General features: G+C 41.1%; 1 protein-coding gene across 9 annotated transcripts in view; it reads left to right on the top strand.

Annotated features, from left to right (window-relative positions):
- Positions 1-23,877, top strand: part of LOC106040346 (uncharacterized) — a 596,086-nt gene extending 572,209 nt beyond the window's left edge. For 6 of the 9 annotated variants that reach the window (XM_067002026.1, XM_067002025.1, XM_067002023.1 and 3 more), the window contains one exon: positions 454-10,570. Coding sequence is in view for 7 of the 9 variants with exons in the window: in XM_067002025.1 (XP_066858126.1) it covers positions 4,572-5,561 (990 nt within the window). In the remaining 2 variants the exon portion in view is untranslated. Of the gene's footprint in view, positions 1-453; positions 10,571-17,407; positions 17,465-21,924 lie in introns of those variants that run through there. The other 3 variants (XR_010833454.1, XM_067002022.1, XM_067002021.1) reach the window with 3 other exon arrangements.
- Positions 23,878-26,340: the final 2,463 nt, after the last annotated feature.

Below are 26,340 nucleotides of genomic sequence, written 5' to 3'. Positions count from 1 at the left end.
AATGTTTCGCCTGGATGCTAACAGGTATTTGACTAGACTGAAAAGTTTTTTGGACCACCATCACATTAAGAACAGGGCAGGCAGATGTGTCAGAAATGGTATCTGTAGGATCGATCATTACTTTAGCCTAGAGATGAACTAGATAAACCCTCTAATTCTTTTCTAGACTCATACTCTAAGATCTGAAATTGATCTCTGGTAAAATGTAACAGAAGGACTGTAGCTGTAGTCTAATTTCCTTCTTAAGTCCCACTACACTATGGACCAGAGGTTCACTGGATTGCCAAAATATTGGGTAAAGCTATTCTAGTGGTCTAATTCCAATGAGATCTTGAATCCATACTGATATAGAGAAGACTGGAATCTTGGAATCATCCTTGACTAACCGAGAAAGGTAATCAATATTTTTTCATTCAGTTCTCTGAAAAATGGTTTATTATTTTTATTTTTCAGTTCTGTGTGGACTTAATACAGGAAAACCTCATATGTTTTCACAGAAGTTATATCTGAATATATTGCAAGTTATGCTCCGGTTCCAGCTGTCCAGTTACAGCTCTGGATCACAGCCAGAATTACTGCATAAAATTCAACTTTCAAAATCATATTTAGCTGGAATGGATTTGACTTCAGAGAAGCTATATATATGAACAAGTCAGTATGCACAACTTATTAGCAGACAGAAATAGCTGAACTTAACTGATGCAGACTATTTATAGAAAATGAAGTTACATTAGCAGCTTGTCTGTGAGAGCAGAAGATACTTTCTGTTTGCCATTTTCTTTTGACTTGAGAGAAACAAGTCTGGCTGACTTAAGGACAGAAAGAATGGCAGGCCATGCTCTATTCTATTGTTCTGACACAGAATAGTAGAAAATGTGTCTTATCTAGTAGTGGAATGTTTAATGGACCCTTTATTAATCCTTGATTACAGGTCTTTGTAATATACTGTGGTACTGGTTGCTGATTTGAAAAAAAAAAAAAAAGTGCTCATTGTGCTGGGCACCGCAAAACCTGTACAAATACAAACTAAAAAAAGAAGTTTAAAAAAAAAAACACTGAATCTTGAAGCCTTTACTGTCTAAGGAGACTGCAAAGATTTGAATGCATACCTAATAGCATATATTTTGTATTGGCCACAGCCCACATTCATCCTTTGTGTCTGTGAATTCAGCAGGATTAGTCCTATGTGAACTCTGCAAATGGACAAACAACAGATAAATGACAAGAGTATAGCATTTCAAACAAACAAAAAAACAAGGTTAAATATGAAGTTTTGTTACATTACTTTGTTATATCATTTTATTATAAGACGAACCAACCTGAGGTGAAGCTTTACTAGACCTGTTGCTCACCAATGTGGAAGGGAGCATTAGAGAGGTTAAGATTAGAGGCTGTCTGGGCTGTAGCGACCATGCCCTGGTGGAGTGGAGTTTGTGATCTTGAGGAATATGGGTCTGGCAAAAAGCAGAGTCAGGACCCTGAACTTCAGGAGAGCAAACTTGCAGCTGCTCAAGGAATTACTGGCTGGGATCCCCTGGGAAACTGTCCTTAAGGGCACAGGAATGGAACAGAGCTGGCAGCTCTTTTAAGGACACCCTTCTGAGAGTGCAAGAGCTCTCCATCCCCCAGCAGAAGAAATTGAGCAGAGGAGGCAGGTGACCAGCATGGCTGAGCAAGGACCTGCAGCTTAAACTGAGGGAAAAGAGGGAAATGCACAGGAAGTGGAAGCAGGGTTGTGTAGCCTGCGAGGAATACAGGGGAGTCATCCAGATGTGTAGAGACAGGATCAGGAAAGCCAAGGCACAGATGCAGCTGAACTTGGCAAGGGATGTGAAGAATAACAAGAAGGGGTTCTACAGATATATAGGCAGGAGGAGACAGGCCAAGGAGAGTGTTCGCCCTCTGATAAAAGAGATGGGAGAACTGGCTTCCTCAGACGTGGAAAAAGTTGAGGCACTCAATAAGTGATTTGTCTCAGTCTTCACTGGTGGTCAAGTTTCCTATGTCTGTCAGGACCCTGTACCTCGACGGGAGGGTGAGAGGAGCGGATTCCGTCCCACTGTGACAGTGGAACAAGTCCGGGACCGCCTAAGGAAATTGGATGTGTATAAGTCCATGGGGCTGTTGGTATACATCCCAGGATGCTGAGAGAGATGGCTGATGTGGTTGCCGAGCCGCTCTCCATCATATTTGAAAAATCATGGCTGTCGGGTGAAGTCCCTGGTGACTGGAGAAAGGGAAACATTACTCCAATTTTTAAGAAAGGGAGAAGGGAAGACCCAGGGAACTGCAGGCCGGTGAGCCTCACCTCTGTGCCTGGAAAGATCATGGAGCAGATCCTCCTGGAAGACATGTTAAATCATGCACGAGATAAAGAGGTGATCCAAGACAGCCAGCACGGCTTTACGAAAGGCAGATCTTGCCTAACCAATCTGGTGGCCTTCTATGATGGAGCGATGGCATCAGTGGACAAAGGAAGGGCGATGGATATCATCTACCTGGACTTGAGAAAAGCCTTTGATATGGTCCCTCACCACATTCTTCTCTCTAAATTGGAGAGGTATGGATCTGAAGGATAGACTGTTAGGTGGATAAAGAATTGGTTGGCTGGTCACAGCCAAAGGGTTGTGGTCAATGGCTCTATGTCCGGGTGGAGGCCAGTCACAAGTGGTGTCCCTCAGGGGTTGGTCTTGGGACCGGTGCTCTTCAACATCTTTATCAATGACATAGACAGAATCACGTGCACCCTCAGCAAGCTTGCAGACGACACCAAGCTGAGCGGTGCAGTCGATACAATAGAGGGAAGGGATGCCATCCGGAGGGACCTGGACAGGCTGGAGAAGTGGGCCTATCAGAACCTAATGAGGTTCAACAAGGCCAAGTGCAAGGAACTTGAGAGCAGCCCTGCAGAGAAGGACTTGGGGGTCCTGATGGACGAGAAGCTGGACATGAACCAGCAGTGCGAACTTGCAGCCCGGAAGGCCAACTATGTCCTGGGCTGCATTAAAAAAGGGGTGGCCAGCGGGGAGAGGGAGGTGATTGTCCCCCTCTACTCTGCTCTTGTGAGACCTCATCTGGAATACTGTGTGCAGGCCTGGGGCCCCCAGCACTAGAAGGATGTGGAGCTCTTGGAACAGGTCCAGAGGAGGGCCACTAAGATGATCAGAGGGCTGGTGCACCTCTCCTATGCAGAAAGGTTGAGGAAACTGGGCTTGTGTAGCTTGGAGAAGAGAAGGCTCTGGGGAGACCTCATTGTGGCCTTCCACTACTTGAAGGGAGCATATAAACAGGAGGGGGAATGCCTGTTTATATGTATTGATAGTGATATAACAAGGGGGAATGGTTTTAAACTGAGACAGGGGAGATTTAGGTTAGAAATTAGGAGAAAGTTTTCCAGAGGGTGGTGAGGCACTGGAACGGGCTGCCCAGAGAGGTTGTGGATGCCCCATCCCTGAAGGCATTCAAGGCCAGGCTGGATGCGGCTCTGGGCAGCCTGCTCTAGTGGTTGGCAACCCTGCCCAGAGCAGGGGGGTTAAAACTAGATGATCTTTACGGTCCTTTTCAACCCAGGCCATTCTATGATCCTATGGCTCCTGTCCATTTCTAGTAAAACATAACATTAATAGCTGGCTACTTCTGAGCAAATTCTAATTCCTTTTTAGTGGTGACAGAAGCTGTGAGCCTCCGATAGCAACTTGGGATGCTCTGTATACTTGCTTCCATTTTTATTTTTTCCTTCTAGCAATTTTTCAAGAGAACACACCAGAGACAAGACATCTGAGGACATTTTTTTCGCAGAAAATACAGCAGGGCTGGCTCGCTGAGAGAAGAAAGCTTTAAAGGGAAGGCAGGTTGACTTCAATGGGAATGCTCCATGACTAAGGTGAAGGTTTGACACAGAAAGGTCTGTGTGTTTATGAACAAACTGAATTATCTTTTGTGCTTCTCAAACATGAGTTGCTTTAAAAAGTGCAAAAGCTTAGCTCTCAGATAACATCTTTGAGTGAAACTACTTTCTGATATTGTTTAAAAAATAAATAAACTTTTACTTCCGAACTGCAGTGAAATTTTAAACTCCAAATATAAACTAACTTTCTTTAACCCTGCATTTCATAATTGCAATGCAGATCGCTGAGGCGGTCGGCTCTGGGACAGACGCGTTCTGCAGCTGATCGGGCCTGCCAGGGGTTTCTCGGGCACCGTGGCAGGCGGGGGGCCCGCCGGGCCCGGCTGCCCTCGCGGGAGCGGCCGGCGAGGCGTGGGCGGAGCCAGGAGCGGCGTCCGTGCCCGGCGTCCCGCTCCAAGGCAGGCCCTAGGGAGCGCGGCCCAGGGCGGGGAGCTTCAGTCAGAGCGTGGCGCCCCAGGCAGGGCGTGGCGCAGCAGCGTACGCGGGCCGCGCGTCTTCGGACGGGGCAGAGCGTCTCCCCTACTCAGGAGTACAGCTCATCTGCCGGCTGGCCGCCTGTAGTTAAACCAGCTGTGGTCTGCACTGAGAAGAAAGCTCTTCTCAGAAAATCTGTAGCGACCCAGACCGAGTGCCCGCTCAAAAATAGGTCAGTTCAGGTCTCTGGATGCACAGAGTGCCTGAGCCTGTTGCTGCCATCAGAGGGTGGCAGAGACACTGTGTGAGGTGTGAGCAGGTGGGTGACCTGGTCAGCCCGGTGGCAGAGCTCAAGGAAGGGGTGGAGAGGTTAAGGGCTATCAGGGAGCGTGAGCAGGAGATAGACTGGTGGAGCAACTCTCTGCCAGGCCTGAAAAAAAAGCACTGGGGTGAGACACCCCAAATAGTGGTGGACCCCCTGCCCTGTTGCTGTCAGGCAGAGGGAGTGGACCTAGGATACGAGGAGGAATGGAAACGGGTACCAGCTTGGCGCTGCAGGCAACGCCCCTCCCTACTAGCCTCGCCTTCCCAGGTGCCCGTACATAACAGGTTTGAGGCCTTGGAGCTTGAGAGACCGGTGGGTGAGGACGTGTTCAAAAGTCCACCCAGGAGGTTGCCTAGGGCGAGGAAGTCGACTCCGTGCCTCAAGACTGCCTTCACCAAGAAAGAAAGAAGGGTAATCGTTGTAGGCGACTCTCTTTTCAGGGGACCAGAGGGCCCTGTATGTCGGCCTGACCCTACCTGTAGGGAAGTCTGCTGCCTCCCTGAGGCCCAGGTCAAGGACATTGCCCAAAACCTTCCCAGCCTGGTTTGCCCCTCTGATTACTGTCCTTTATTGATAGTCCAGTCTGGCAGTGATGAAATATTTGAGAGAAGCCTGAAGGCTATCAAAAGGGACTTCAGGGGACAGGGGTGGTTAGTAGATGGAGCGGGAGTACAGGTGGTGGTTTCCTCTGTCCCTTCAGTGGCAGGGAATGGTACAGAGAGGACCCGGAAAGCCCACCTGATAAACACATGGCTCAGAGACTGCTGCCATCACAGAAATTTTGGGTTTTTTGACCATGGGGCACTTTACTTAGCACCTGGCCTGATAGCTGCAGATGCGTCCCCCCTATCTCCAAGTGGAAAATGGATTCTAGCACAGGAGCTGGCAGGGCTCATTGAGAGGGTTTTAAACTAGGTAAGAAGGGGGATGGGGATGAAATGAGGCTCGTTAGAGGTGAGCTTGGGGGAACAATGTCAGGGCAGGGGGAGAGGGCAGTGGCCCAACTGAAGTGCATCTACACTAATGCACGCAGCATGGGCAACAAACAGGAGGAGCTGGAAGCCATTGTGCAACAGGCAAGCTGTGACTTGGTTGCCATCACTGAAATGTGGTGGGGCCACTCCCATGACTGGTGTGCTGCAATGAATTGCTATAGGCTCTTCAGAAGGGCCAGGCAGCACAGAAGGGGCAGCGGTGTGGCTCTCAGGTGTGGCATCAATAAAACTACTATCTTGGACTTGTGGAGGGCAGACTTGGAGCCGTTCAGAACATTGGTTGGCAGAGTCCCTTGGGAGGCAGTCCTGAAGGGCAGAGGAGTCCAGGAAGGCTGGGCACTATTCAAGAAGGAAATCTTAAAGGCTCAGGAGCAGACCATCCCCACATGCCGAAAGACGAGCTGGCACGGAAGAAGACTGGCCTGGCTGAACAGAGAGCTGTGGCTAGAGCTCAGGAAGAAAAAGAGGGTTTATGACCTTTGGAAAAGACGGCAGGCCACTCAGGAGGACTATAAGGATGTTGCGAGGCTGTGCAGGGACAAAATTAGACTCATAGAATATCCCGAGTTGGAAGGGACCCATGAGGATCATCAAGTCCAACTCCTGGCACCACACAGGTCTACCCAAAAATTCAGATGATATGACTAAGGGCACAGTCCAAACACTTCTTAAACTCCAACAGGCTCGGTGCCGTGACTTCCCTGGGGAGCCTGTTCCAGCGCACAACAACCCTCTCAGTGAAGAACCTTGCTGATATCCAGCCTGAACCTCCCCTGTCGCAGCTTGACACCATTCCCTCGGGTCCCATCGCTGGTCACTAAAGAGAATAGATCAGTGCCTGCCCTTCCACTCCCCCTCGTGAGGAAGCTGTAGGCCAAGATGAGGTCTCCCCTCAGCCTCCTCTTTTCCAAGCTGAACAGGCCAAGTGACCTCAGCCGCTCCTCATAACGTCTTTCCCTCTAGGCCCTTCACCATCTTGGTAGCTCTCCTCTGAACACTCTGCAACAGTTTCACATCCTTTTTGTACTGTGGTGCCCAGAACTGCCCACAGTACTCGAGGTGAGGCCGCACCAGTGCAGAATAGAGCGGGACAATCGCTTCCCTCGACCGACTAGCGATGCCGTGCTTGAGGCACCCCAGGATACGGTTGGCCCTCCTGGCTGCCAGGGCACACTGCTGGCTCATACTAGGACGGCTCAAAATTTGAAAGACCAAAGCTCATCTGGATCTCAATCTGGCTAATGCTGTTAAAGATAACAAAAATATTTTTATAAATACATAAACACGAAAAGGACTAAGAAGAATCTCCATCTTTTACTGGATATGGGGGGAAACATAGTGACAAGAGATGAGGAAAAGGCTGAGGTGCTTAATGCCTTCTTTGCCTCGGTCTTTAGTAGCAAGACCAGTTGTTCTCTGGGTACCCAGTCCCCTGAGCGGGTGGAAGGGGACAAGGAGCAGAATGTGGCCCTCATAATCCACGAGGAAATGGTTGGTGACCTGCTACAGCACTTAGATGTATGCAAGCTGATGGGGCCAGATGGGATCAGCCCGAGGGTACTGAGAGAACTGGCGGAAGAGCTGACCAAGCCACTTCCCATCATTTAACAGCAGTCCTGGTTATCACGGGAGGTCCCAGTTGACTGGCGGCCAGCAAACGTGACGCCCATCTACAAAAGAGGCTAGAGGGTGGACCCGGGAAACTATAGGCCTGTCAGTCTGACTTCAGTGCTAGGAAAGCTCAAGGAGCAGATTATCTTGAGTGTCATCATGCGGCATTTGCAGGGCAACCAGGCGATCAGGCCCAGTCAGCATGGGTTTATGAAAGGCAGGTCCTGCTTGACGAACCTGATCTCCTTCTATGACAAAGTGACGAGCTTGCTGGATGAGGGAAAGGCTGTGGACGTGGTCTACCTTGACTTCAGTAAGGCTTTTGACTCCATTTCCCACAGCGTTCTCCTGAATAAACTGGCTGCTTATGGCTTGGACTGATATATGCTTCATTGGGTTAAAAACTGCCTGGGTAGCCGGGCCCAAAGAGTTGTGGTGAATGGAGTTAAATCCAGTTAGAGGCTGGTCACTAGTGGAGTCTCCCAGGGCTCTGTAGTGGGGCCAGTTCTCTTTAATGTCTTTATCGATGATCTGGATGAGGGGATCGAGTGCACCCTCAGTAAGTTTGCAGACGACACCAAGTTAGGTGCGTGTGTTCATCTGCTTGAGGGTAGGAAGGCTCTGCAGGAGGATCTGGATAGGCTGGACCGATGGGCTGAGGCCAACTGTATGAAGTTCAACAAGGCCAAGTGCCGGGTCCTGCACCTGGGGCACAACAACCCCAAGCAGCGCTACAGGCTGGGAGATGAATGGCTGGAAAGCTGCCTGGCAGAGAAGGACCTGGGAGTACTGGTAGATAGGCAGCTGAATATGAGCCAGCAGTGTGCCCAGGTGGCCAAGAAGGCCAACAGCATCCTGGCTTGCATAAGAAGCAGCGTGGGCAGCAGGGCTAGGGAAGTGATTGTCCCCCTGTACTCGGCTCTGGTGAGGCCGCACCTTGAGTACTGTGTTCAGTTTTGGGCCCCTCGCTACAGGAGGGACATCGAGGTGCTGGAGGGAGTCCAGAGAAGGGCAACAAAGCTGGTGAGGGGTCTGGAGAACAAGTCTTACGAAGAGCGGCTGAGGGAGCTGGGGTTGTTCAGCCTGGAGAAGAGGAGGCTCAGGGGCGACCTTATCGCTCTCTACAGTTACCTTAAAGGAGGCTGTAAAGAGGTGGGGGTTGGTCTATTCTCCCACGTGCCCGGTGACAGGATGAGGGGGAATGGGCTAAAATTGCATCACGGGAGGTTTAGGTTGGATATTAGGAGGAACTTCTTTACTGAAAGGGTTGTTAGGCATTGGAATGGGCTGCCCAGGGAAGTGGTTGAGTGACCATCCCTGGAGGTCTTTAAAAGACATTTAGATGTAGAGCTTAGTGATATGGTTTAGTGAAGGACTGTTAATGTTAGGTCAGAGGTTGGATTCGGTGATCTTGGAGGTCTCTTCCAACCTGAATGATTCTGTGATTCTGTGATTATTCCTGCCAGTTACTCATCATTTAGATTTTTATTAATTCTAAGTTTACCTCTTTTCAAGAATCTTTTTAATTCCCATTTTGCATCTTTTTTTTGCAAAGTCAGAACATGTGCTTTCTAAGCAGCTGCTTTCAAATTTGGGCTTTACACTTTTGTTACAGAGTATTTGTATTGAACACAAATACCACAGTCTAAATGAAGATACAAATTGTATTCGACCATGAATAATCAAGACCTGTTTCTTATGCAAAAGCTAAATTGTCTCCATCCTGGCTATACAATACTCTTATCTATGAAAATACTGTTTTCACTGTTCTGATTTTTTTTTTAATCTTCTCAGATTATTGCATTTTGTTTTGGATTATTTGATAAATACAGTTTAATTAAGGTACTACTTAAAATATTTTTAAAACTGCTGAGATGTTTTTAATATTTGGGCATATTTCAGAATGCCTCCTCTATTTTTTTTTGATGTAAAATATTCTCTATATTTACATTAATTGCTGTGTTTCTCTTGGGTCCTACAAATGTTTTCTCTGAAAATTTTGTACAGCAAATAAGCAAGTAATAATTTTTGTCTAATGCTGAAATCTACTGCCTATGAACTGCTGATATTAGAATGCTATGTTTTAGATTGTTTTAACATATTGATTAAATTAAATATTGCAAAGTTAAATAGTTAATAGCCATTTATCCAAATAGAAGAATAGCCAACATACTTGTCATTTTGTCATGCTGCAGTATTTAAATACTTTTCAGTACAGTTCAGCATGTTCCTGCTAATCCTTAAACATATCCTATAAATGATTAAGGGTTACCAGTTTCAAGTAAAAGAGACATAGAGAGATACACTATAGAAATGAGGTAATAACACTAAAATGCGGGAAACCATTTCTGAAAACTCTGAATCTAGAGTTGTGCTTTATAAATCACAACCCAGAAGTAACTGGGGATTCAGCCAGATCTCATTAATTGTGCAGGAATAGAAACTATAAAGGCTGAAATTTATGTAAAAAAAAAAAAAAAAAAAAAGTTTGGTGGCCTATTCTTTTATGGGAAGTATTTGGAATCAGTCTGTACCTGCAGCTCTTCTATGGGAAATGAGTAGAAGAGCTCCAGCAGGTGCTTTAAAGTAATAAGGAATTTCCTATGAAACTCAGTGGACTGATGACTCACCAGTTTAATTATGGCCTACTCTTCTGTTATAAAAGCAGAACAATTATTTTTAAAAGGCTCTTGTTGAGTAAATGAGTTTGAACAGAAAACTTTGATAGGGAAAAAAAAGATACCCATATTTTATCTTAAGGTGTATAAGATTTATAGATAATGTCTTCAGACTACCACACTGATCAGTGTTGTCTGAGTGCCCCAGAGTAACTAGGTGGGCTTGAAGTAGCTGTTTTTGTGCAGTCTGGCCTTTCCTCATTTTGAATTTCTGATTTTTTATTTCTTTTTTTTACAGTTCAGCCATTTGATTTATTCCTAAATTTCATATATCCCAAGGAGACATTGCTATAGTTCATGCTGCTTCTGTTAGTTGGAGTGTCGTTGTTTTTTCTTTAAAAAGAAACAACTAAAATTACTATTTCCTCCTTTTAAAATACAGTTCACTTTTTCCGAGCTGCAAAAGTCTAGGAAATAGGGTAGGCTCTATAAAATGGTGAACTACCTCCTGTTGCTATCAACGGGAATTTTACTGTTTACTTGGACAACCAAAATATTTTACCCACTAAAATGTGAAATAAGATCTTACATATCTATTGCATCTCTGCTATAAACAATACACACCTCAGATCTGAGAAGAGCTGCAGAGGATAATCTGTCATCTCAGTTTTGAATACCTGTACCTTGGGCTGCAATAAACAGCAACTGTTCCTCAGGGATCCTCCCAGAGCAATGGAGTTCTGCATCAGTCCTGCAAACACTGTCTGCCTCCAATGACCCTTCTGCAACTGGCACTGCGGAGTAGAAGAAACATGTCTATGATAATAATTCCTCTTTTCCTTTTTCCAGATGTAACTATCTATAGTGACTGCCCCAGCAAGACATCTGAGAATGGGAGTGCTTTTCCTGGAATAAGAAAGCAAGGGTGAAAGTGGGGGAAACTCAGGGCCTTGATATTTAGGAACCCTTTTATATGAAATACAACATGCCATCCTAACAACTGATAAAAATTCAGAGAATCATAGTAGCTCAACCAGAAATACCCTGGTATTTACAATATGTATTGCAAAGTAGTAGTTTCCAGTGAAAACTCCAGTGACGAAAGCAAAGGGAAGATCTCACCTGTGTCCCTGGAAAGGTCATGGAACAGCTTGTTCTGGATGCCATCTCCAAGCAACTGGAAGAGAAGAAGGTTATGAGGAGTAGTCAGCATGGATTCACCGAGGGCAAGTCGTGCTCAACCAACCTCGTTGCCTTCTATGATGACATCACCAGCTGGGTAGATGGGGGGAGAGCAGTGGATGTCATCTACCTTGACTTTAGCAAGGCTTTTGATACCGTCTCCCACAACATCCTGCTAGCAAAGCTGAGAAAGCATGGGACAGATGAGTGGACAGTAAGGTGAGTTGAGAACTGGCTGACTGGCCAAGCTCAGAGGGTTGTGATCGACGGCACAGAGTCCGGCTGGAGAGCTGTGACTAGCGGTGTTTCCCAGGGGTCGGTGCTGGGTCTGGTCTTGTTCAATATCTTCATCGATGACTTTGAGGGAATAGCGTCCACCCTTAGCAAGTATGCCGGTGATAAAAGCTGGGAGGAGTGGCCGACACGCCAGAAGGCTGTGCTGCCGTTCAGTGAGACCTGGACCGGCTGGAGAGCTGGGCAGGAAGAAACCAAATGAAGTTTAACAAGAGCAAGTGTAGAGTCCTGCACCTGGGAAGGAGCAACTGCACATATCAGTACAGGCTGGGGGACGACCTGCTGGAGAGGAGCTCTGTGGAGAAGGACGTGGGGGTCCTGGTGGACGACAGGTTGGCCATGAGCCAGCAGTGTGCCCTGGTGGCCAAGAGGGCCAATGGGATCCTGGGGTGCATTAAAAGGAGCGCGGCCAGCTGGTCAAGGTAGGTGGTCCTCCCCCTCTACTCTGCCGTGGTCAGGCCTCACCTGGAGTACTGTGTCCGGTTCTGGGCTCCCCAGTACAAAAAAGACAGGGAAAGAGTCCAGCAGAGGGCCACAAAGATGATACGGGGCCTGGAGCATCTCCCCTATGAGGAAAGGCTGAGAGACCTGGCTCTGTTCAGCCTTGAGAAGAGAAGACTGAGAGGAGATCTTATTAATGTTTACAAGTTTCTTAAGTGTGGGAGACAGAGGGATTTGGCCAACCTCTTTTCAGTGGTTTGTGGGGACAGGACAAGGGGCAATGGCCACAAAATGAATCACAGGACGTTCCGCACCAATATGCTAAAGAACTTATTCATGGTGAGAGTGACAGAGCACTGGGACAGGCTGCCCAGGGAGGTTGTGGAGTCTCCTTCCCTGGAGATATTCAAGACCCATCTGGACGCCTGCCTGGGCAGCCTGCTCTAGGGAACCTGCTTTGGCAGTGGGTTTGGACTCGATGATCTCTTGAGGTCCCTTCCAACCCCTACAATTCTAAAAAAAAAAAAAAAAAAAAAAATCTGGTATTTAAGATACGGCCATGACAATCATCAGGTAAAATGGTTCTTTCCTAGGCCAGTTGGTTTCATTTGATTGCTGTACTCAGAAATCATTAACCTGATTTGCCTATGTCTGTCATGTCACCAACATAATGCATCTTCTTGATAAAAGGTAAACTTTGGGTACCTGGAGGGTAAAGGAAATTAAAAAGACTCATAGCCTACATAAATCAAAAGAAAAGGAGAAAAGGAAGCTACTTAGAAGAACAGGTGTCATTGATTGACTGTAATTCTAAAGGGTCTTTCTTATGATGGACAAATTTCTGAAGTGTTCATTAACTAATGGAATTATGGTGACTGACTGCTGCTGTCTCCACAGAACATCAGGTTAAAAAGTGCAAAGGACTAATGCACTTTCTTTTATCAGTGTCCTCACTGTCTGGAGCTTGCTTGAAGATACTGGAAAAGATCAAAGGGCTTTCATCATTGAAATTCATATTTATGCTTTCCTGTTGTTTAATAATGGTACACGTGCACTAGGGGACTGGAGTTGAGGAAAGAAATGAAGAAGGAAATATCACTGGCAGAGAAGAAAATTCTCCTTATGAAATGCTTGGCAATAAATGTATTTCCAACTGCAAAACGTCAAATGTAAGTGAACTCAGAGGGTTAAACAATAGAAACACAGCACCTGGGCTTTAATATATTCAATTACCCAGAAAACAAAATCAATTTTGTTTTTGTTAATAGCACTGAAATATGCATTACACTATTTTAATTAAAGCAGTCTATTACGCTTGCCATTCAGTTCATTCCTGCATATTCCCCTAGGGCAGTAGTCATGTACTGTGATAAAACATAATGAAAATAATTTATAAAGGAAACAATACAATAAATCAGTCTGATGCCTAATGAACCTTCATTACAAGAATGGATACAGTATTTTTTTATTTAGAATATGTAGTGCTTTCTCCTCAAATGATTAGAAGAATGCCCCACAGCATTTAAAAAATAACACCTTTCTTCAGCTCAGCATGCTTTCAAAGCAATCCAGCTTAAAATTTAAGCAGATTTTGGCAAAACAAACAGCAATCCCTTTAATTTACGCTACCTTTCTGTTTTTTTTCTGCTATTTTATCTTTAGTCAGATTCTTCTGTCTCAGAGGGACACCTGTAGAGACCATGGGGATTCAACTCATCTGCATACTTTAGTAGTCAGCTCCTTATTGTCTGTATTCCAGTAGACCTAAATTTTATAGGTGAGATCATTTGCTGTCTAGAGCTGTGAGCTGTTCAAACATCAAATCTAAAACAGGTTCTTCCCCGAAGATCTCTCTTCTTGCCAGTAGGCAAAAAGAAAGATTAAAGGTGAGAGAGAAGGACCATTAACATTGCCATATCAGAGGAATGGAGAAGGGCAGTGAGCAGAGGTGATACATTCTAAAGGATTCAGGATCCCACCTCTAAGAGGCCACAATTCTACTGGGAGGACCAGAGTTCGTCAGTGACCAGGCAGATAGTCCATGGCCCAGTCCAGTTCTCCCGTTCATGTGCACCTTGTCAAGAGGATCTATATATCTTACTTCAAGGTTAACTTCAATTTTAGTATTGTTTTCTAGTACAGGAAAGCCATAATTCCGTCAGCTGTGAACAAATAAAGCTACTCAATGGGAATTCTGAGATCCATAACCAAGCTTTTAATAGACCTGGAGTTCTTGTGTAATAATTTAGGTATAGAGTGGTCTGTTTTGTTGTTGTTTTGGTTGTTTTTTGTTTGTTTGTTTGTTTCTAGAAAAAAAAAATCAGCTGTAGAGAAAAATAATTGTCCAAGATAAATACTGTCAAATACTTAAAGGCTGCTAGAGAGCAGTGCCAGAACTGTTGGCCTTTTATGTTTTTGTCTCCTCTAGCACCAAACCACAAGACTGCTCTAGAGCACAACAGGAAAATACAGGGCAAGCTGCAGAAGCAGAGTTGCAAAAGACACTCCAAAATATTTCAGACACCCAGAAAGATAGGGTTGGCAGGCTGCCAAAATGGCTTGGCAGGAATCTGTTCAAAGGGTGTATGCTGGTCAGGAGCTTATCAGCCTACAAAAAGCTGTATGAAACCATAATGCCCTGCTCATATTTGGGTACAAATTTAGCAGAAGATAAGAATCCTTGCCCCACAGTCGGGCAGCAGCTATCAGCTGCCATTCCACAACATCTTGTCTTTTGAGAAAGGGAGTCTCCTGTCTGACCAAGTTACTGTTGCCAGCCCTGTAATTGCTGTTGCAGGTAGCTTTTATAGGCTTGTCCTCTAATTTGGGAGAGAAGGTATAAAACCTTAGGAAGCCTGTTGATACATGTTATTAGATGTGTCTGAAGATGCCCTAGATCCCTAGGTTACCGTCAGCAGCCTTAGGTAGACAAGAAAGATATAATTATGACTGTTCTATGGGTCTAATAAATCTCTTTATATTTCAAATTTTTATTCCTTTTGCTAATAGAACCAAAAACATTTTGCTGAAGTAAGTGAGCAAACTTGAAATGGTCAGGTAAAACTCACACAGTCCAGTAAGTGACATAAGTCCTTTGCATTTTCTCTTGATATTCAGTGTGTCTAACGTAACATTTTCTAGATGAAAAATCATTTTACTTGACTTCCAACTCTCTAGAAAAGGGTGTTCATATAAGAAAAACTGACCTAAACGGAACTGATTTCAAATAATACTTTTGCCATTAACTTGTATCCTCTTCCAGCCCACTGATTTCAGATTGCTTTGCTGTTTTCAGTACAGAAATTAGTGACTTTGGTCCAGTTTAAATAGCACCATACTAGCACAAAAGAAGGAGAAAGCCAACCACTTCATTCAGTTTTGAGATTTGTTTTCAGATAGATCTTATTTTTCTAAATAAAATGTGGAATGCACTTGTTTTCCTGTTTAATGACCAATGACATTATTTTAGATAGAACAGAAATGGATAAGAATATAACTTATCAAGTATCACAGAGAAGGGTACTATTAACTGCCCCCAAAATTGTCTTTCCTGAGGGGCCCACAATTGTTTTTTGGGTGTTTTGCTCCCCTTTCACCTTTGTTGCCAACCATAGTCAACAAGATACTGTATTTGATGGAATCCTGGATTCAGGTACAGCAATTCTTACCTGCTGTATTCATATGCCTCATTGTATATTAATTGTATTTAAGAATGTCAATTATTATTGCCAGATACTTACTTTCTTTCAGAAAAAGAACTGGTTATTCATTGCAGATATTCCATCTTATTCTATCACTGCAGATAGACACTTTTCTCTGTTCAGAAGCCAGAGAAAAACTTGGGGAATAAGCTATACTATAAAGTTAAGTAAGTTAATTAAAATATAAAGTGATAAAATTACTGATTATATCAACATCTGTCAAGTCTTTATTGGACGTGTATGAACTGGAATCTATGACATGGTCAAATCTGGACTATTTTCAATTAAAAAATAAAAAAGCAGATCTTTAATAAATACACAGCAACCACTTTTGATGCAAATACTGAATCTTGCTTAGAAGTCTGTAGAGATTCTTTTCTAAAGTTTGCTTGACCATGTCAAAATAAAATACATTAGGGTTTGGTTTTGCATGCAAGAAAAATTACTCCAAGTATGGCAAATTAACAAACAAGTGGAAAACCTTTGTCTATTAATGAAATGTTCAGACAATCTCTAAACATAGGCATCACCATATGTGCTCACTGTTATGCATGTATATATGTGTTCATTTCTGTATACATCAAATTCTGTTGTTTCAAATCAGTCTATACCTCTCTACAGAATGTAAGCCAAGGGAGATTTTTGGCCCAGTGCCTCTTTGGGGCATCTCATTCTGTTAAATAACCTACTTCTCAGAAACTTAGCTTCAGCTTCACTGTTCAGTAACTTATGATTGCCTTTTTAATTAAATGCTTGAACCTTACTTTATACTCATTAATCATATTAGATTGGAGTGTTGATATAATGGGCATAGTTCACCTCTCAGACTCATTAACAAAAGTTTTATTGAAATGCATGGTAAGTTACTTGAGGATTTAGCAGCTGTTTTCTGCTGGTATGCTCTACTTCCGCATGCCTCACCTATTTCCATTCCTTTCCTCAGGATTCATTTTTGATCCATATGATTACACTGCATGAGAGAAGTTGGGCTAACACACACACACACACACAGAAAAGCAGCAGGATATGAGACTCACCTCTGCACGCTGAGAATCTCTTCACTTCAAGTCTGACATCAAACGGGCTCCTTAGCTTCGTTAGACAGGGCTCAAACTCAGCCTTGTATACAGGGCGTACAAAGCTAGGGTGCAACTTAATCTTTATTTCATACCTGCACGTCCACAGTCTCAAAGAGTTACTTACACTTTGTTCTTGCTCTTCAATTTGCCCAGTATATGGGTACGTACTGTTTACCTGTAGCAAACATGGCTCCTTCAGCAACTGCCCTTTTTCCACCAAAATCGATAGCTACCCTTAAGGTGATTTCAGTGGTAGCAGGACTGGGTCTGACAAGTCTGGTTTTTATAAGAAATACAAGCCTCAGCCTCTGCTGGTATAAATCAACATAAGTCCCCACTGGAGCTAGGCTAATTTACACAAGAGCAGGATCTAACTTTACATATTCTTTTCTTTTTGCTCTGCCTAACTGGCAAGAACCCAACTGCAAAGCTTTTTGTGCATTTGTTTCACTTCGTGTAAGGTCAGCTAAGGTTTTATGTAAAACAGATGGGCAAACTTAAAAATGATTTTTCACATTGCACTGAAAACCAGTAAAAAAGCAAAAGGGGGAAAATTACTCTTTTTGTTCTTTCAAAGGTTGTTGCAATGACCTTTATTTTACCCAATGCCTCATTTTAAAAAAAAAAAAATGGAAAACAAAACCCTGTTTTTATTACAGTGGAGCTGTTTTCTCTGCTATTCATACAGGTCTTAAAGAAGATCATCAAGAAAAAAAAATTCCCAGTAGTTCACTGGCAGTTTTAAAATGGGAATATAGTGCCCAAGTTATCCCAAGTTATAAAATAGGGACTATATTTAAACTTCCTTTAACTTATTCTGCTATGTTTTTGTTTTCACAGGTCTGTAATTTTGTGGTAACTAATGTTGTGATGCTGAAACTGTATGCAGACACACAGGTTAGCAGCCTGGAAAGCATTACTACACAACAATTTTAACTAGCCTGTCCTTTCCTTCTTTAAAAAAAAAAAAAAAAAAAAAAAAAGGCTTTCATGCTTATAGAACTTTTCATTCTAAGACATACAAACCAGAAGTTTACAAGGCTTCTGTGGCTGTTCTGATTGCTGAAGTAGGGTGGATTTTCTAATGAATCATGTTCTTTCTCTCTAATTAGGACCAATATATTTAGAAATTTCCATTTGTTTAAATACCTGCAGGCTGCAGTATGTCCTCTGTATTGTCTGCAGAGGTATCCCTTATAAGCCAAAAAGAAAAGCCAAGGAGAAGCCAGTTAGTGTGAACTGCAGCCAAAGCCATGTGCCCATCCTGTTGAGTCTCAGCTCTGAGGCTACATACAACAGAGATGTGGAACAGGGAGACAGAGTCTTAAAAAAGAGAAGAGGTCCAGAAAAAACAAAGGGCCAACAAAATACTGCAAATGGGATCAGCAAATGACTGGACTGGATGTAGGGAATTGGCAATAAAGAAGAAAGGGGTGAAAAGAATTGTAAGCACTGTCCTCAAGTGCACAGAAAGATATTGGAAAAGGGACATTTATAACCTGTTCTCTATGTTGTAAATGAGTAGAACTAAAAATAACAACTAACATTTCAGGAGAATTCACATTTTCAAAAAATAAAAAATAAAAATAGAGTGATGGGGGACTTTACTGGGACAGCTGAGCCAGTGACCTTCTCATGCTGCCACCACCTCTTTAAAGACAATTTTGACAAACATCTGGTAGAAGTGACACAGGCAGAGTTGATCTTGTCCTGAGCATACAGTTGACCTCATAAGACCTTTCCAGCCTTTTGATTTTATAAGCAAGGTTGAATGCATATGTATGTGTAATATACAGGTCATGCACCTGGTTGCAAAAATGTATAAATGTATGTCCGTTTCCTGAGAGTTTTATAACTTCACAGGAATTTTGAGTAGACTAAGGTGCTACCAGGCAGTGCATCCAGGCATTGAATTAATACTGCACACAATAACCAAAATAAGCTTTTGGTTATGTATCTATAAGCATTTCAAATAGATACGTTTTGAAGCTTAAAATATAAAAATAAAAAAATAGAAATATTTGTAAGTATATAGTATAGTATTATTAGTAAAGTATTATATAACGATAGTGAATTACTATTGCCAAATATTTAGTTAGACACTATTTCAAATATTGCAAAAGTAATTAATGTATTTTTCAAACAAAATGACTAATGTGACTGCCTTTACAAGCCAGCTACCCATATTTTATCTAACCTTCTGCTGGCTAAATATTGTTTAACCAATTCAGGCTTTCATGTCAGTTTTAGTCAGGGACTAGACTCTTAGCCTGATGGATCAATTAAAGATGTATTTATTTGCAGCCTAGTGAGAGAAAAAAAAAAAAAAAGAAAGAAAAAGCTTAGAGAGAAGTTGAGACAAATTGCTGGCATTACTAGGTGTTTAATTCATTAAACTCTACAGAAAGAGAGAACTCTCAGAATGAAGGAACCCAAGAACCCAAGCTGACCATGTAACCTGAAACTGGATTTCTTACAATTGCATAGGAAAAGAAAATAAAAAAATTGAGTTTCAGATGTCTTTTCAGAACAGAACTGTGACAGTCCTTTAAAACTGAAAAAAAAAAAAAAATCAAGATAATTTTCATCTTCGTTTACATTCAAACATTTGAGAAGACAAATAGTCTTTAAGCACTCCAAAATGCTTGCGATACTTGAAAATTTAAATACTTTGATGTACTTGGATAAATTGAATCCAGGATGCATCTGCAAGGGCAGCAGAAGTAATAAAGCTGCTGACTGCTTACAACTGTTATATGTTTAGTCTACAAGCTTAACAATGGTTCTGGAAACTAAAGTGAGAATGATTTTTATTGCAGATGACCATGATGGTTTAAGTTAAGAGTGAAATTGGCACTTTGACATGCTTATGAAACGGAATATTTGGCAACTTGCATATATTACTGAAATAAAGATAGCAACCTTAACCACAAATAATTTGATGTTTTTGCATTTCATAAAGAAATTAGAAAAAGGGTGGGTTTATTTTTTTTTTAATGAATTATTTCATCCTAACTTAGTGTAGCTCTTACTATCTCAATCTTACTGCTGCATTTATTTGAAGACACTATGTACAGATTCAATTCAAAATACCAACTACTGAAGTAGTCCTCTGGACTCAGGAGAATGCTGTTTTCATGCTGTTTTCATGAATTATATTTGATATGCATAGGTGGGAAAAAGCCTGGGGGCAGGAAGAATTCAAGAAGAGGATATTAATGGATAACCAGAATTGTTTCCCCTATGAACTTAAAGCAACTTTAAAAAAATTAATGTTAATTTAATTGCTAATTTTGATTTATTGCTTGCCAGCTTAGTATATAACCATTTAGGAAGCTTTTGCTAATAGTGAAGAAGCTCAGCATTACCTACAGTGCTTTAAATTTTACAAGAACAATGCAATTGCATCATTTTCCTAAGCAAATGGAAATAACTGATTTCTTATACAGGAAGCTAAAAAAAAAAAACAGATTAACACGAAAGTTTAACATGCTGTTAATTTAAAATATATTTGTACATTTATACCTTGTAAGACTCCAATTATAGCTATGTAGAATTGATTATCTCAGGTGTTGAAAAACAAATTGTCCTTCTGAAAATCGTGAACATACCATTTAAAGAACTTTTTAAAATAATAAAGAATTTATTATTAAATTTAAAGATTTTTTTTAAATAATAAAGTTTAGATTCTTTTCATTTGCCATTGGCTTTCAAGTTTTTAGCATGCACTTGGGTCATGTTTTCATTCTTTTCTGTTTAGCTAAAAGACAAATAAATTATTATTTTTTTTAATGATGCCCAAGAGTCTTACATAATCACATCACCTCAGGCAATGGGACCTGAGGAAAAATACCAAATATTGTGAAACTTCTGATAAAAGCATGAAAGTAAGTAATTATAAAATACTCGAATATTATATATGTTTTAAAACAGAAGTCCCTCCTGATTTTAGGACAACAGAAGATTACTAGACAATAAATAAGCCTTATTCAACTATGCGTTTATGAAATCAAACATGCTATGTCTAAAAAATCTGGGATACTTCTGATACAGAGCTCTTCCAATAAGGAATAACTAGTCTGTGCTCCAGATAAACAATTGCAGGTTTTTTTTTGTTTGTTTTGTTTTGTGAAAAACAAACAAACAAAAAAACCCAAAGAGCTTCATGATGAGGAATTGTCTGTATCTTGCCAGTCTTCCCTGAGAAAACATATAGAGGTTATTCCATCTCTAGACCTCCAAAATAAAGAGAAGCAATGGCACACAAATAAAGGATTTGGGGCCAGGGGAAGTGTCAAAAAAAAGGAAGTCACATACAAATAAAATTATGGCACTGGCAACATATGGATCTTCCAGGCTCATCACTGCATCTCACTGGAAAAATAGCCCTGTGTAGTGAATTACATTAATTAGGGACTTGAGTCTTAATTATTTACACCAGCTTAAATAATGACTTTTTTTTATTTCCCTGCTGAAGGAGAAAATGTAACAACAACAAGAGAAAAAATCCTTAAGAAAGAGTAACACGTTATTTTATGACTCCTCAGAATAGTTAATTGCTGAGTGCCTTTGCTCTGTGAAGCTTGTAAGCACTCAACTCTATCTAAATGTCTAAGGTTTATCCAGACAGTAGTGGTTTGCAGGGCCTGGCTTCCCTTGATCTGCTCTTGGCTCAGGCACATGAGGAGCTGCTGTCATTAAATATGATAGACTTTTCTGCTCCTAGAAACTGAAATGACTGATGAAATAGGTCACAGAAATTTTGACTGCCAGCTGAAGGAAGCAAAAGACAGCACTGCTATACAAACGGAACTGAAGTGTTACAAAGTGGTCGTATAACTCTTCATGACATACTGACTCAAAATAGCGTGCATTTAAGAGTCTTTGACAGAGATTCAAAAACGATTAACAATGTTTTCCATGTCCTCTGGTTTTCTTAAGTAGAAGGTTAAAGAATAACATAAAGGTTCCAACAAAATTAATTATATACCAAAGGAGAGGGGTCCTCCCCATATTCACTCAATGACAGGTAATTCCAGTGAGGGAGCATTACGCCACCACAAGCTTTACAAAGCCAAAACTTCAGAAGACATCCTACTTCAGATTTCAAACCACTTATACACTAATACACAGGACGTATCCCTATAAATTTAGTCTATTGGGTAGCAATTTCAAGCAAATTTTCATAGTCAGACACTATACACGAATGCAGTATAATTGACAGTATAATTGCAGTATATTTTCATTGACAGAAATGCAAAGTGAGACTGAATCCAAGAGCTGCACTGTGGTTGTTCTGGATTTACAATAGCATCAATGAGATTTAAAGAATGGTCTTTTACATTGTTTTGCTACAGGATGCCTTGCGTTAGCACTCCAGCTAGTGAAAAACATCCCTGTTTCATTGAATGGAAATACACCAGCCAAGGAACCAGTCCTTATCTCTAGCCACAGCTCAACATGAGAAAACGAATAATGTTTGACCAATGTTCATGCTTTGCCCTGTACCAGCAGAGGTAACATGGAGCTACAAAGCACTACAGTTTGTATAGAGGTATTAAGAAAGGCGGGCCTTTGGACAACTGTTCAGTTAAGTCCTTTGCTCGATGACAGCTGCTTTTGCAATTACCCCTTTTCCTGACCTTACGGTCTACCACAGTATGCTTCAGAGATCTCTGGAAAGGGAGACTATTACACCTAATGTGTTTGGACAAGTCTAACATGTGTGCAAATTAATAAGAATGGCTTATTCTATTCTTTATTTTGCTTTGCAAGGGTTGTGCTGCATTTATGCAACCTGCACATCTGCTTACCTGCTCTCACTAATGATAATGGATCTAGCAGAATGTGAGAAACACAATATTCCCTCAAGTAGTATTTTTTTGGGGGGGGGGAATCTCCTTCCTCTACTGAAACATAGGAACCTGAACCAACGTCTTAAAAATGGAGAAAACCTTTCTCATGAAATTCTCCTCTTCAGACACAGGAGGAAGAAATATTCACCTGTCCACAAATGCAGCATGTGAAAGGATCTGGGAGCTGGGAAGAGCACTACAGGTCATCTTTTTGCAATACTCACATTTAAACCATGAGAAGGAAATCTCTGATTTGTGATAAAATGAGGTGCACTTTTGCCTCTGCTATTAAAAAATAAAATAAACACAAGGAATATTAAACACGTCATGGTAACAGGTGTCTGATATGCTTCATAATGTCAGTTAGCTCTGTAAGCAAGGGCACACCTTGACTTCATTTCATCGTCTAACATTGCATTTCTCTTTCTAAAGCAGTCTTTAAACATGTTTTTTTATCTAAACTATATAAAGCAAAAAGGAAAAGGTCTTGTAATGTATCACTGAATGACAATGAAAAAAAAATCAAATGTTTCTGCTATCGTGTTTCAATGAGCTTTATGAACAAATGAATGTCAGTATTAACACAAGTTCCCATGCAACTCACTACACGAGATTTCTATGGCTTTTTAATATACATGTGGATGCAAAAAAACACCTGTATTACTGACCAGATTTATAGCCCGGTTACAAACACAGTGTACATCTCCCTGAAGAACAAATTCCCACTCTTTTTACTCAAGCACAAATGGCACAAGCCCAGAAGAACTGGTACCCAGCAGCATAGTAACAGCAAGATGCAGATGTTATATGATAATGAATGTAGATAAAGCAGAATCTCCACAGAAAAGTAGACTTACAAGGGCAGCTTGTTACGTTGTTTATCAGCTGTGTGTTCAGAAGTAGTACAGAACTTCAATTGTGATCCTGGACGCTGTCAAGACTCTTTGCGGGGGGGTAGGAGAGGGGTGTCAAATGTACTCAATTTTTGACACTGAGAACAGAAATAAAATTTTCTGCCCTTTCATATTTTGGGCAAGGGCTCCCTGTAAAGCTTTATATGCTTACAGCCATATGACATGCACAAAAAAGTATCAATTCTCCACATGCCTGAAAAAAAAGAAAAAAACCAAACCTTTTTCCTGTTCTCTGTCCAGTGCAGCAAAATCTACTGTATTTAAAAAAAAAAAAAAAAAAAAAAAAAGAACATTACTTATTTCTTTTTGTGATCTCTTTCCTCTTTCCTTTCCTTTGGGAAAAGATACTGCCCATGTTCAGATCTGTCTATGAGCTAATGCTAGATTTGAAACTACTTCTCATCACAATTTTAGCATTTATTAACTTTACATACAAGTTATACGACTTCTACATTATTAAATTATCCCGTAAGGCGTTGTAACAGGTTTAATTGTATTAACTTTAATTATATGCTATTTTATATCATGCAGAACCCTATTGCACAAGTCACAAGGTAAAGATGCTATAATGTTTTTAAGAGCCTGTTCCAAACATTGCTGTGCTTATGAATCAGCAATATTCCTGCGCAGCACGAAGATGGTGGTGGGCATATGCCTGTTGGTATGTGCAAATCTATGCAGACAGCAGAGTACATCATTTCACTGTTGGTGTTTAGTAATTTAATAATGTCGCTTTCAAATGCTCCAGGTTTCCGTTCCCAACTACGCAGAGCTCTCGCTGTTACTTCAAATATTTGGAGGAATACTGCATTTTTCTATCAGATGAAACAATGAGTATTGACTATTAATAAGCTGCTGAACATTTCAGCACTTCTGAAATATGCACTCTGCAGCTTATAGGATCAGCGTTCCTGTTTGTGATTTGCTGTCAGATACAAAGGGATTGTTCTAATATGTTTGGTATTACCGTCAGCTAATCCTTTTCTGATTTCTGTGAATGTGTCACAAGCTAGTGAAATAAAACTATGGGATGTTGTTTTATGAGCAATGCAATAATAAAGTCCCAAATAAGGTTTTTCTTAAACTCAATTTAGCCTTCAAATAGCACCTTGAGGAATGCTGTCTGGAATCTAACCTATTATGACTTGGACCCAATTTTCACAGGAAAAAGTTTTGAAACAGTATATCAGTATTAAACCTTTAGGCTAGGATTCAGAATGTATTTACTCTTTTAGTAAATACATAGGATATTTTCAGCTCAGTGTACTAATAAGACAACACAGAAAAAAAAAAAAAAAAGTGTTTTATCCTGATAAATCCTGGGTATTTTGCTCAAAATTTATAGGAAGTTTGGAAAAGAACATTTTGATTTTCTAATTCCTACTATTTGATGAGAAACATGAGGTCCATTTCGGATTTTTTTTAGCTTAACAATAATACTAACAATAACATTCAAAATTATGTCTTAAGTTCAGGAGCCCAAAATCATGTTAAAGTCCCAAAACAAACTTTGCCTTTTGTGAAACATCCCCACATCCAATAAAAAAGTCAGGGGTGTTACAAAAACATAAAACTGAAGTTGTCGGTAAAAAGAAAGAAAGAACTGTTTTTAGTTTACTTTATAAATATCTCTGGCTGATGTCCAGCTGACATGCTGGAGGAAAAAGCCTGTGATGCTTTTGTAGGGATATCATACTAATTCACAAATCATGTTATCATCTTCTATATCTATTATATTGAGAACACTGGAAATTTCAGAGAGAGATTCAAGATTTTTGAAATGTCCGCTTTAACTGAAACAATTTAATACCAGAAAACAAGGAAGAAGCTTTGCAAAATGAAATTCAAAGAAAAAATAAATGTATTTTGAACAAGTTAAATGAAGTTAGGTTGTTCACACTGGACACGACTCTAGGAAATTTGCAAACATTGAAATACAATCATCTTGAAAACGAAACAAAACAAAACAAAACAAACAAAAAAACACTGTTCCCCTTCCAATCCCCTTCTAAATATTTGGCCAAAGCAGGCTTTGCTCAGAGGTCACACCCAATTGGGCTATGCAAATCTTGGGCAAATGACTGGTTTTCTAATGAAAACAATTTCAGCTGAAAAAATTCTAACCAGGCCCACTGAGATGCCTCTTCTTTTCACCTTTGATTGGCAGGTGAGCATTGGGTATCTATAATTTGGCCCTCAGGAATTTCATGTCGTACATCATATTTACGCTGTTTTTTTCATTATTATAGCTAAAGTTTAAATCTTTTGGAGTTGGATAAATCTTTGGGCTTTTCTTCTCAGTGTTGTGAAACTTCTACGTCAATTAATAAGTCACAGAGACTTTAGGGAATGGATAGATATATGTGGCAGCAGCAGAAATTGGTACCTCAGTGTTAGTGGAAAAATAAGGTCAGAGGAAACCATAAAACACGTAAAAATATCTGACATAAAGAGACAACACAGAGTATAGAAGATGAAAATGATTTCTTAGTGAAATGGATCTTGAAGCATGAGCCTGCCACCGAGGCACAGTATTTGGTATGGAGAGGAAATTAAATTTTACTTTTAAATTTTGGCCCATGTGTCTTTAAAAATAAATAAATAAAAGGTTTTCTGATAAGATGGGTATCAGCTTTTATAAAACATGGTACTAGATGGCCTTTTAAACAACAGACTTTCACAGATGCATATTTTAATATGCCATGTCCTGGGATAATACCAGAGTGTATCAGAGGATCTCAAATTAGGTCACAGCACAGATCACCTGTTAGGCAAAAGAGCATGTCTTGGACCACTTGCCCCTGGAATATTCCTATTCACAGCTGTACAACACTCTACTAGCAATCAAGCAATGAGTGCACGTGTACCCACACATTCATAAAACAGTGGTCACCAATAAAAGAAATTTACTTTTACCTCATGAATATAGGCATTTTCTTTCTGCTTAAGACTCCTGCTTCAGGTTTCCAGAGCTTTTGCCTGCAACAGAGCTTTGGGCACTTTG

This window comes from Anser cygnoides, chromosome 9, assembly GCF_040182565.1.
Source record: "Anser cygnoides isolate HZ-2024a breed goose chromosome 9, Taihu_goose_T2T_genome, whole genome shotgun sequence".
NCBI lineage: Eukaryota > Metazoa > Chordata > Aves > Anseriformes > Anatidae > Anser > Anser cygnoides.
This window is presented reverse-complemented; position numbering and strand designations above follow the sequence as displayed.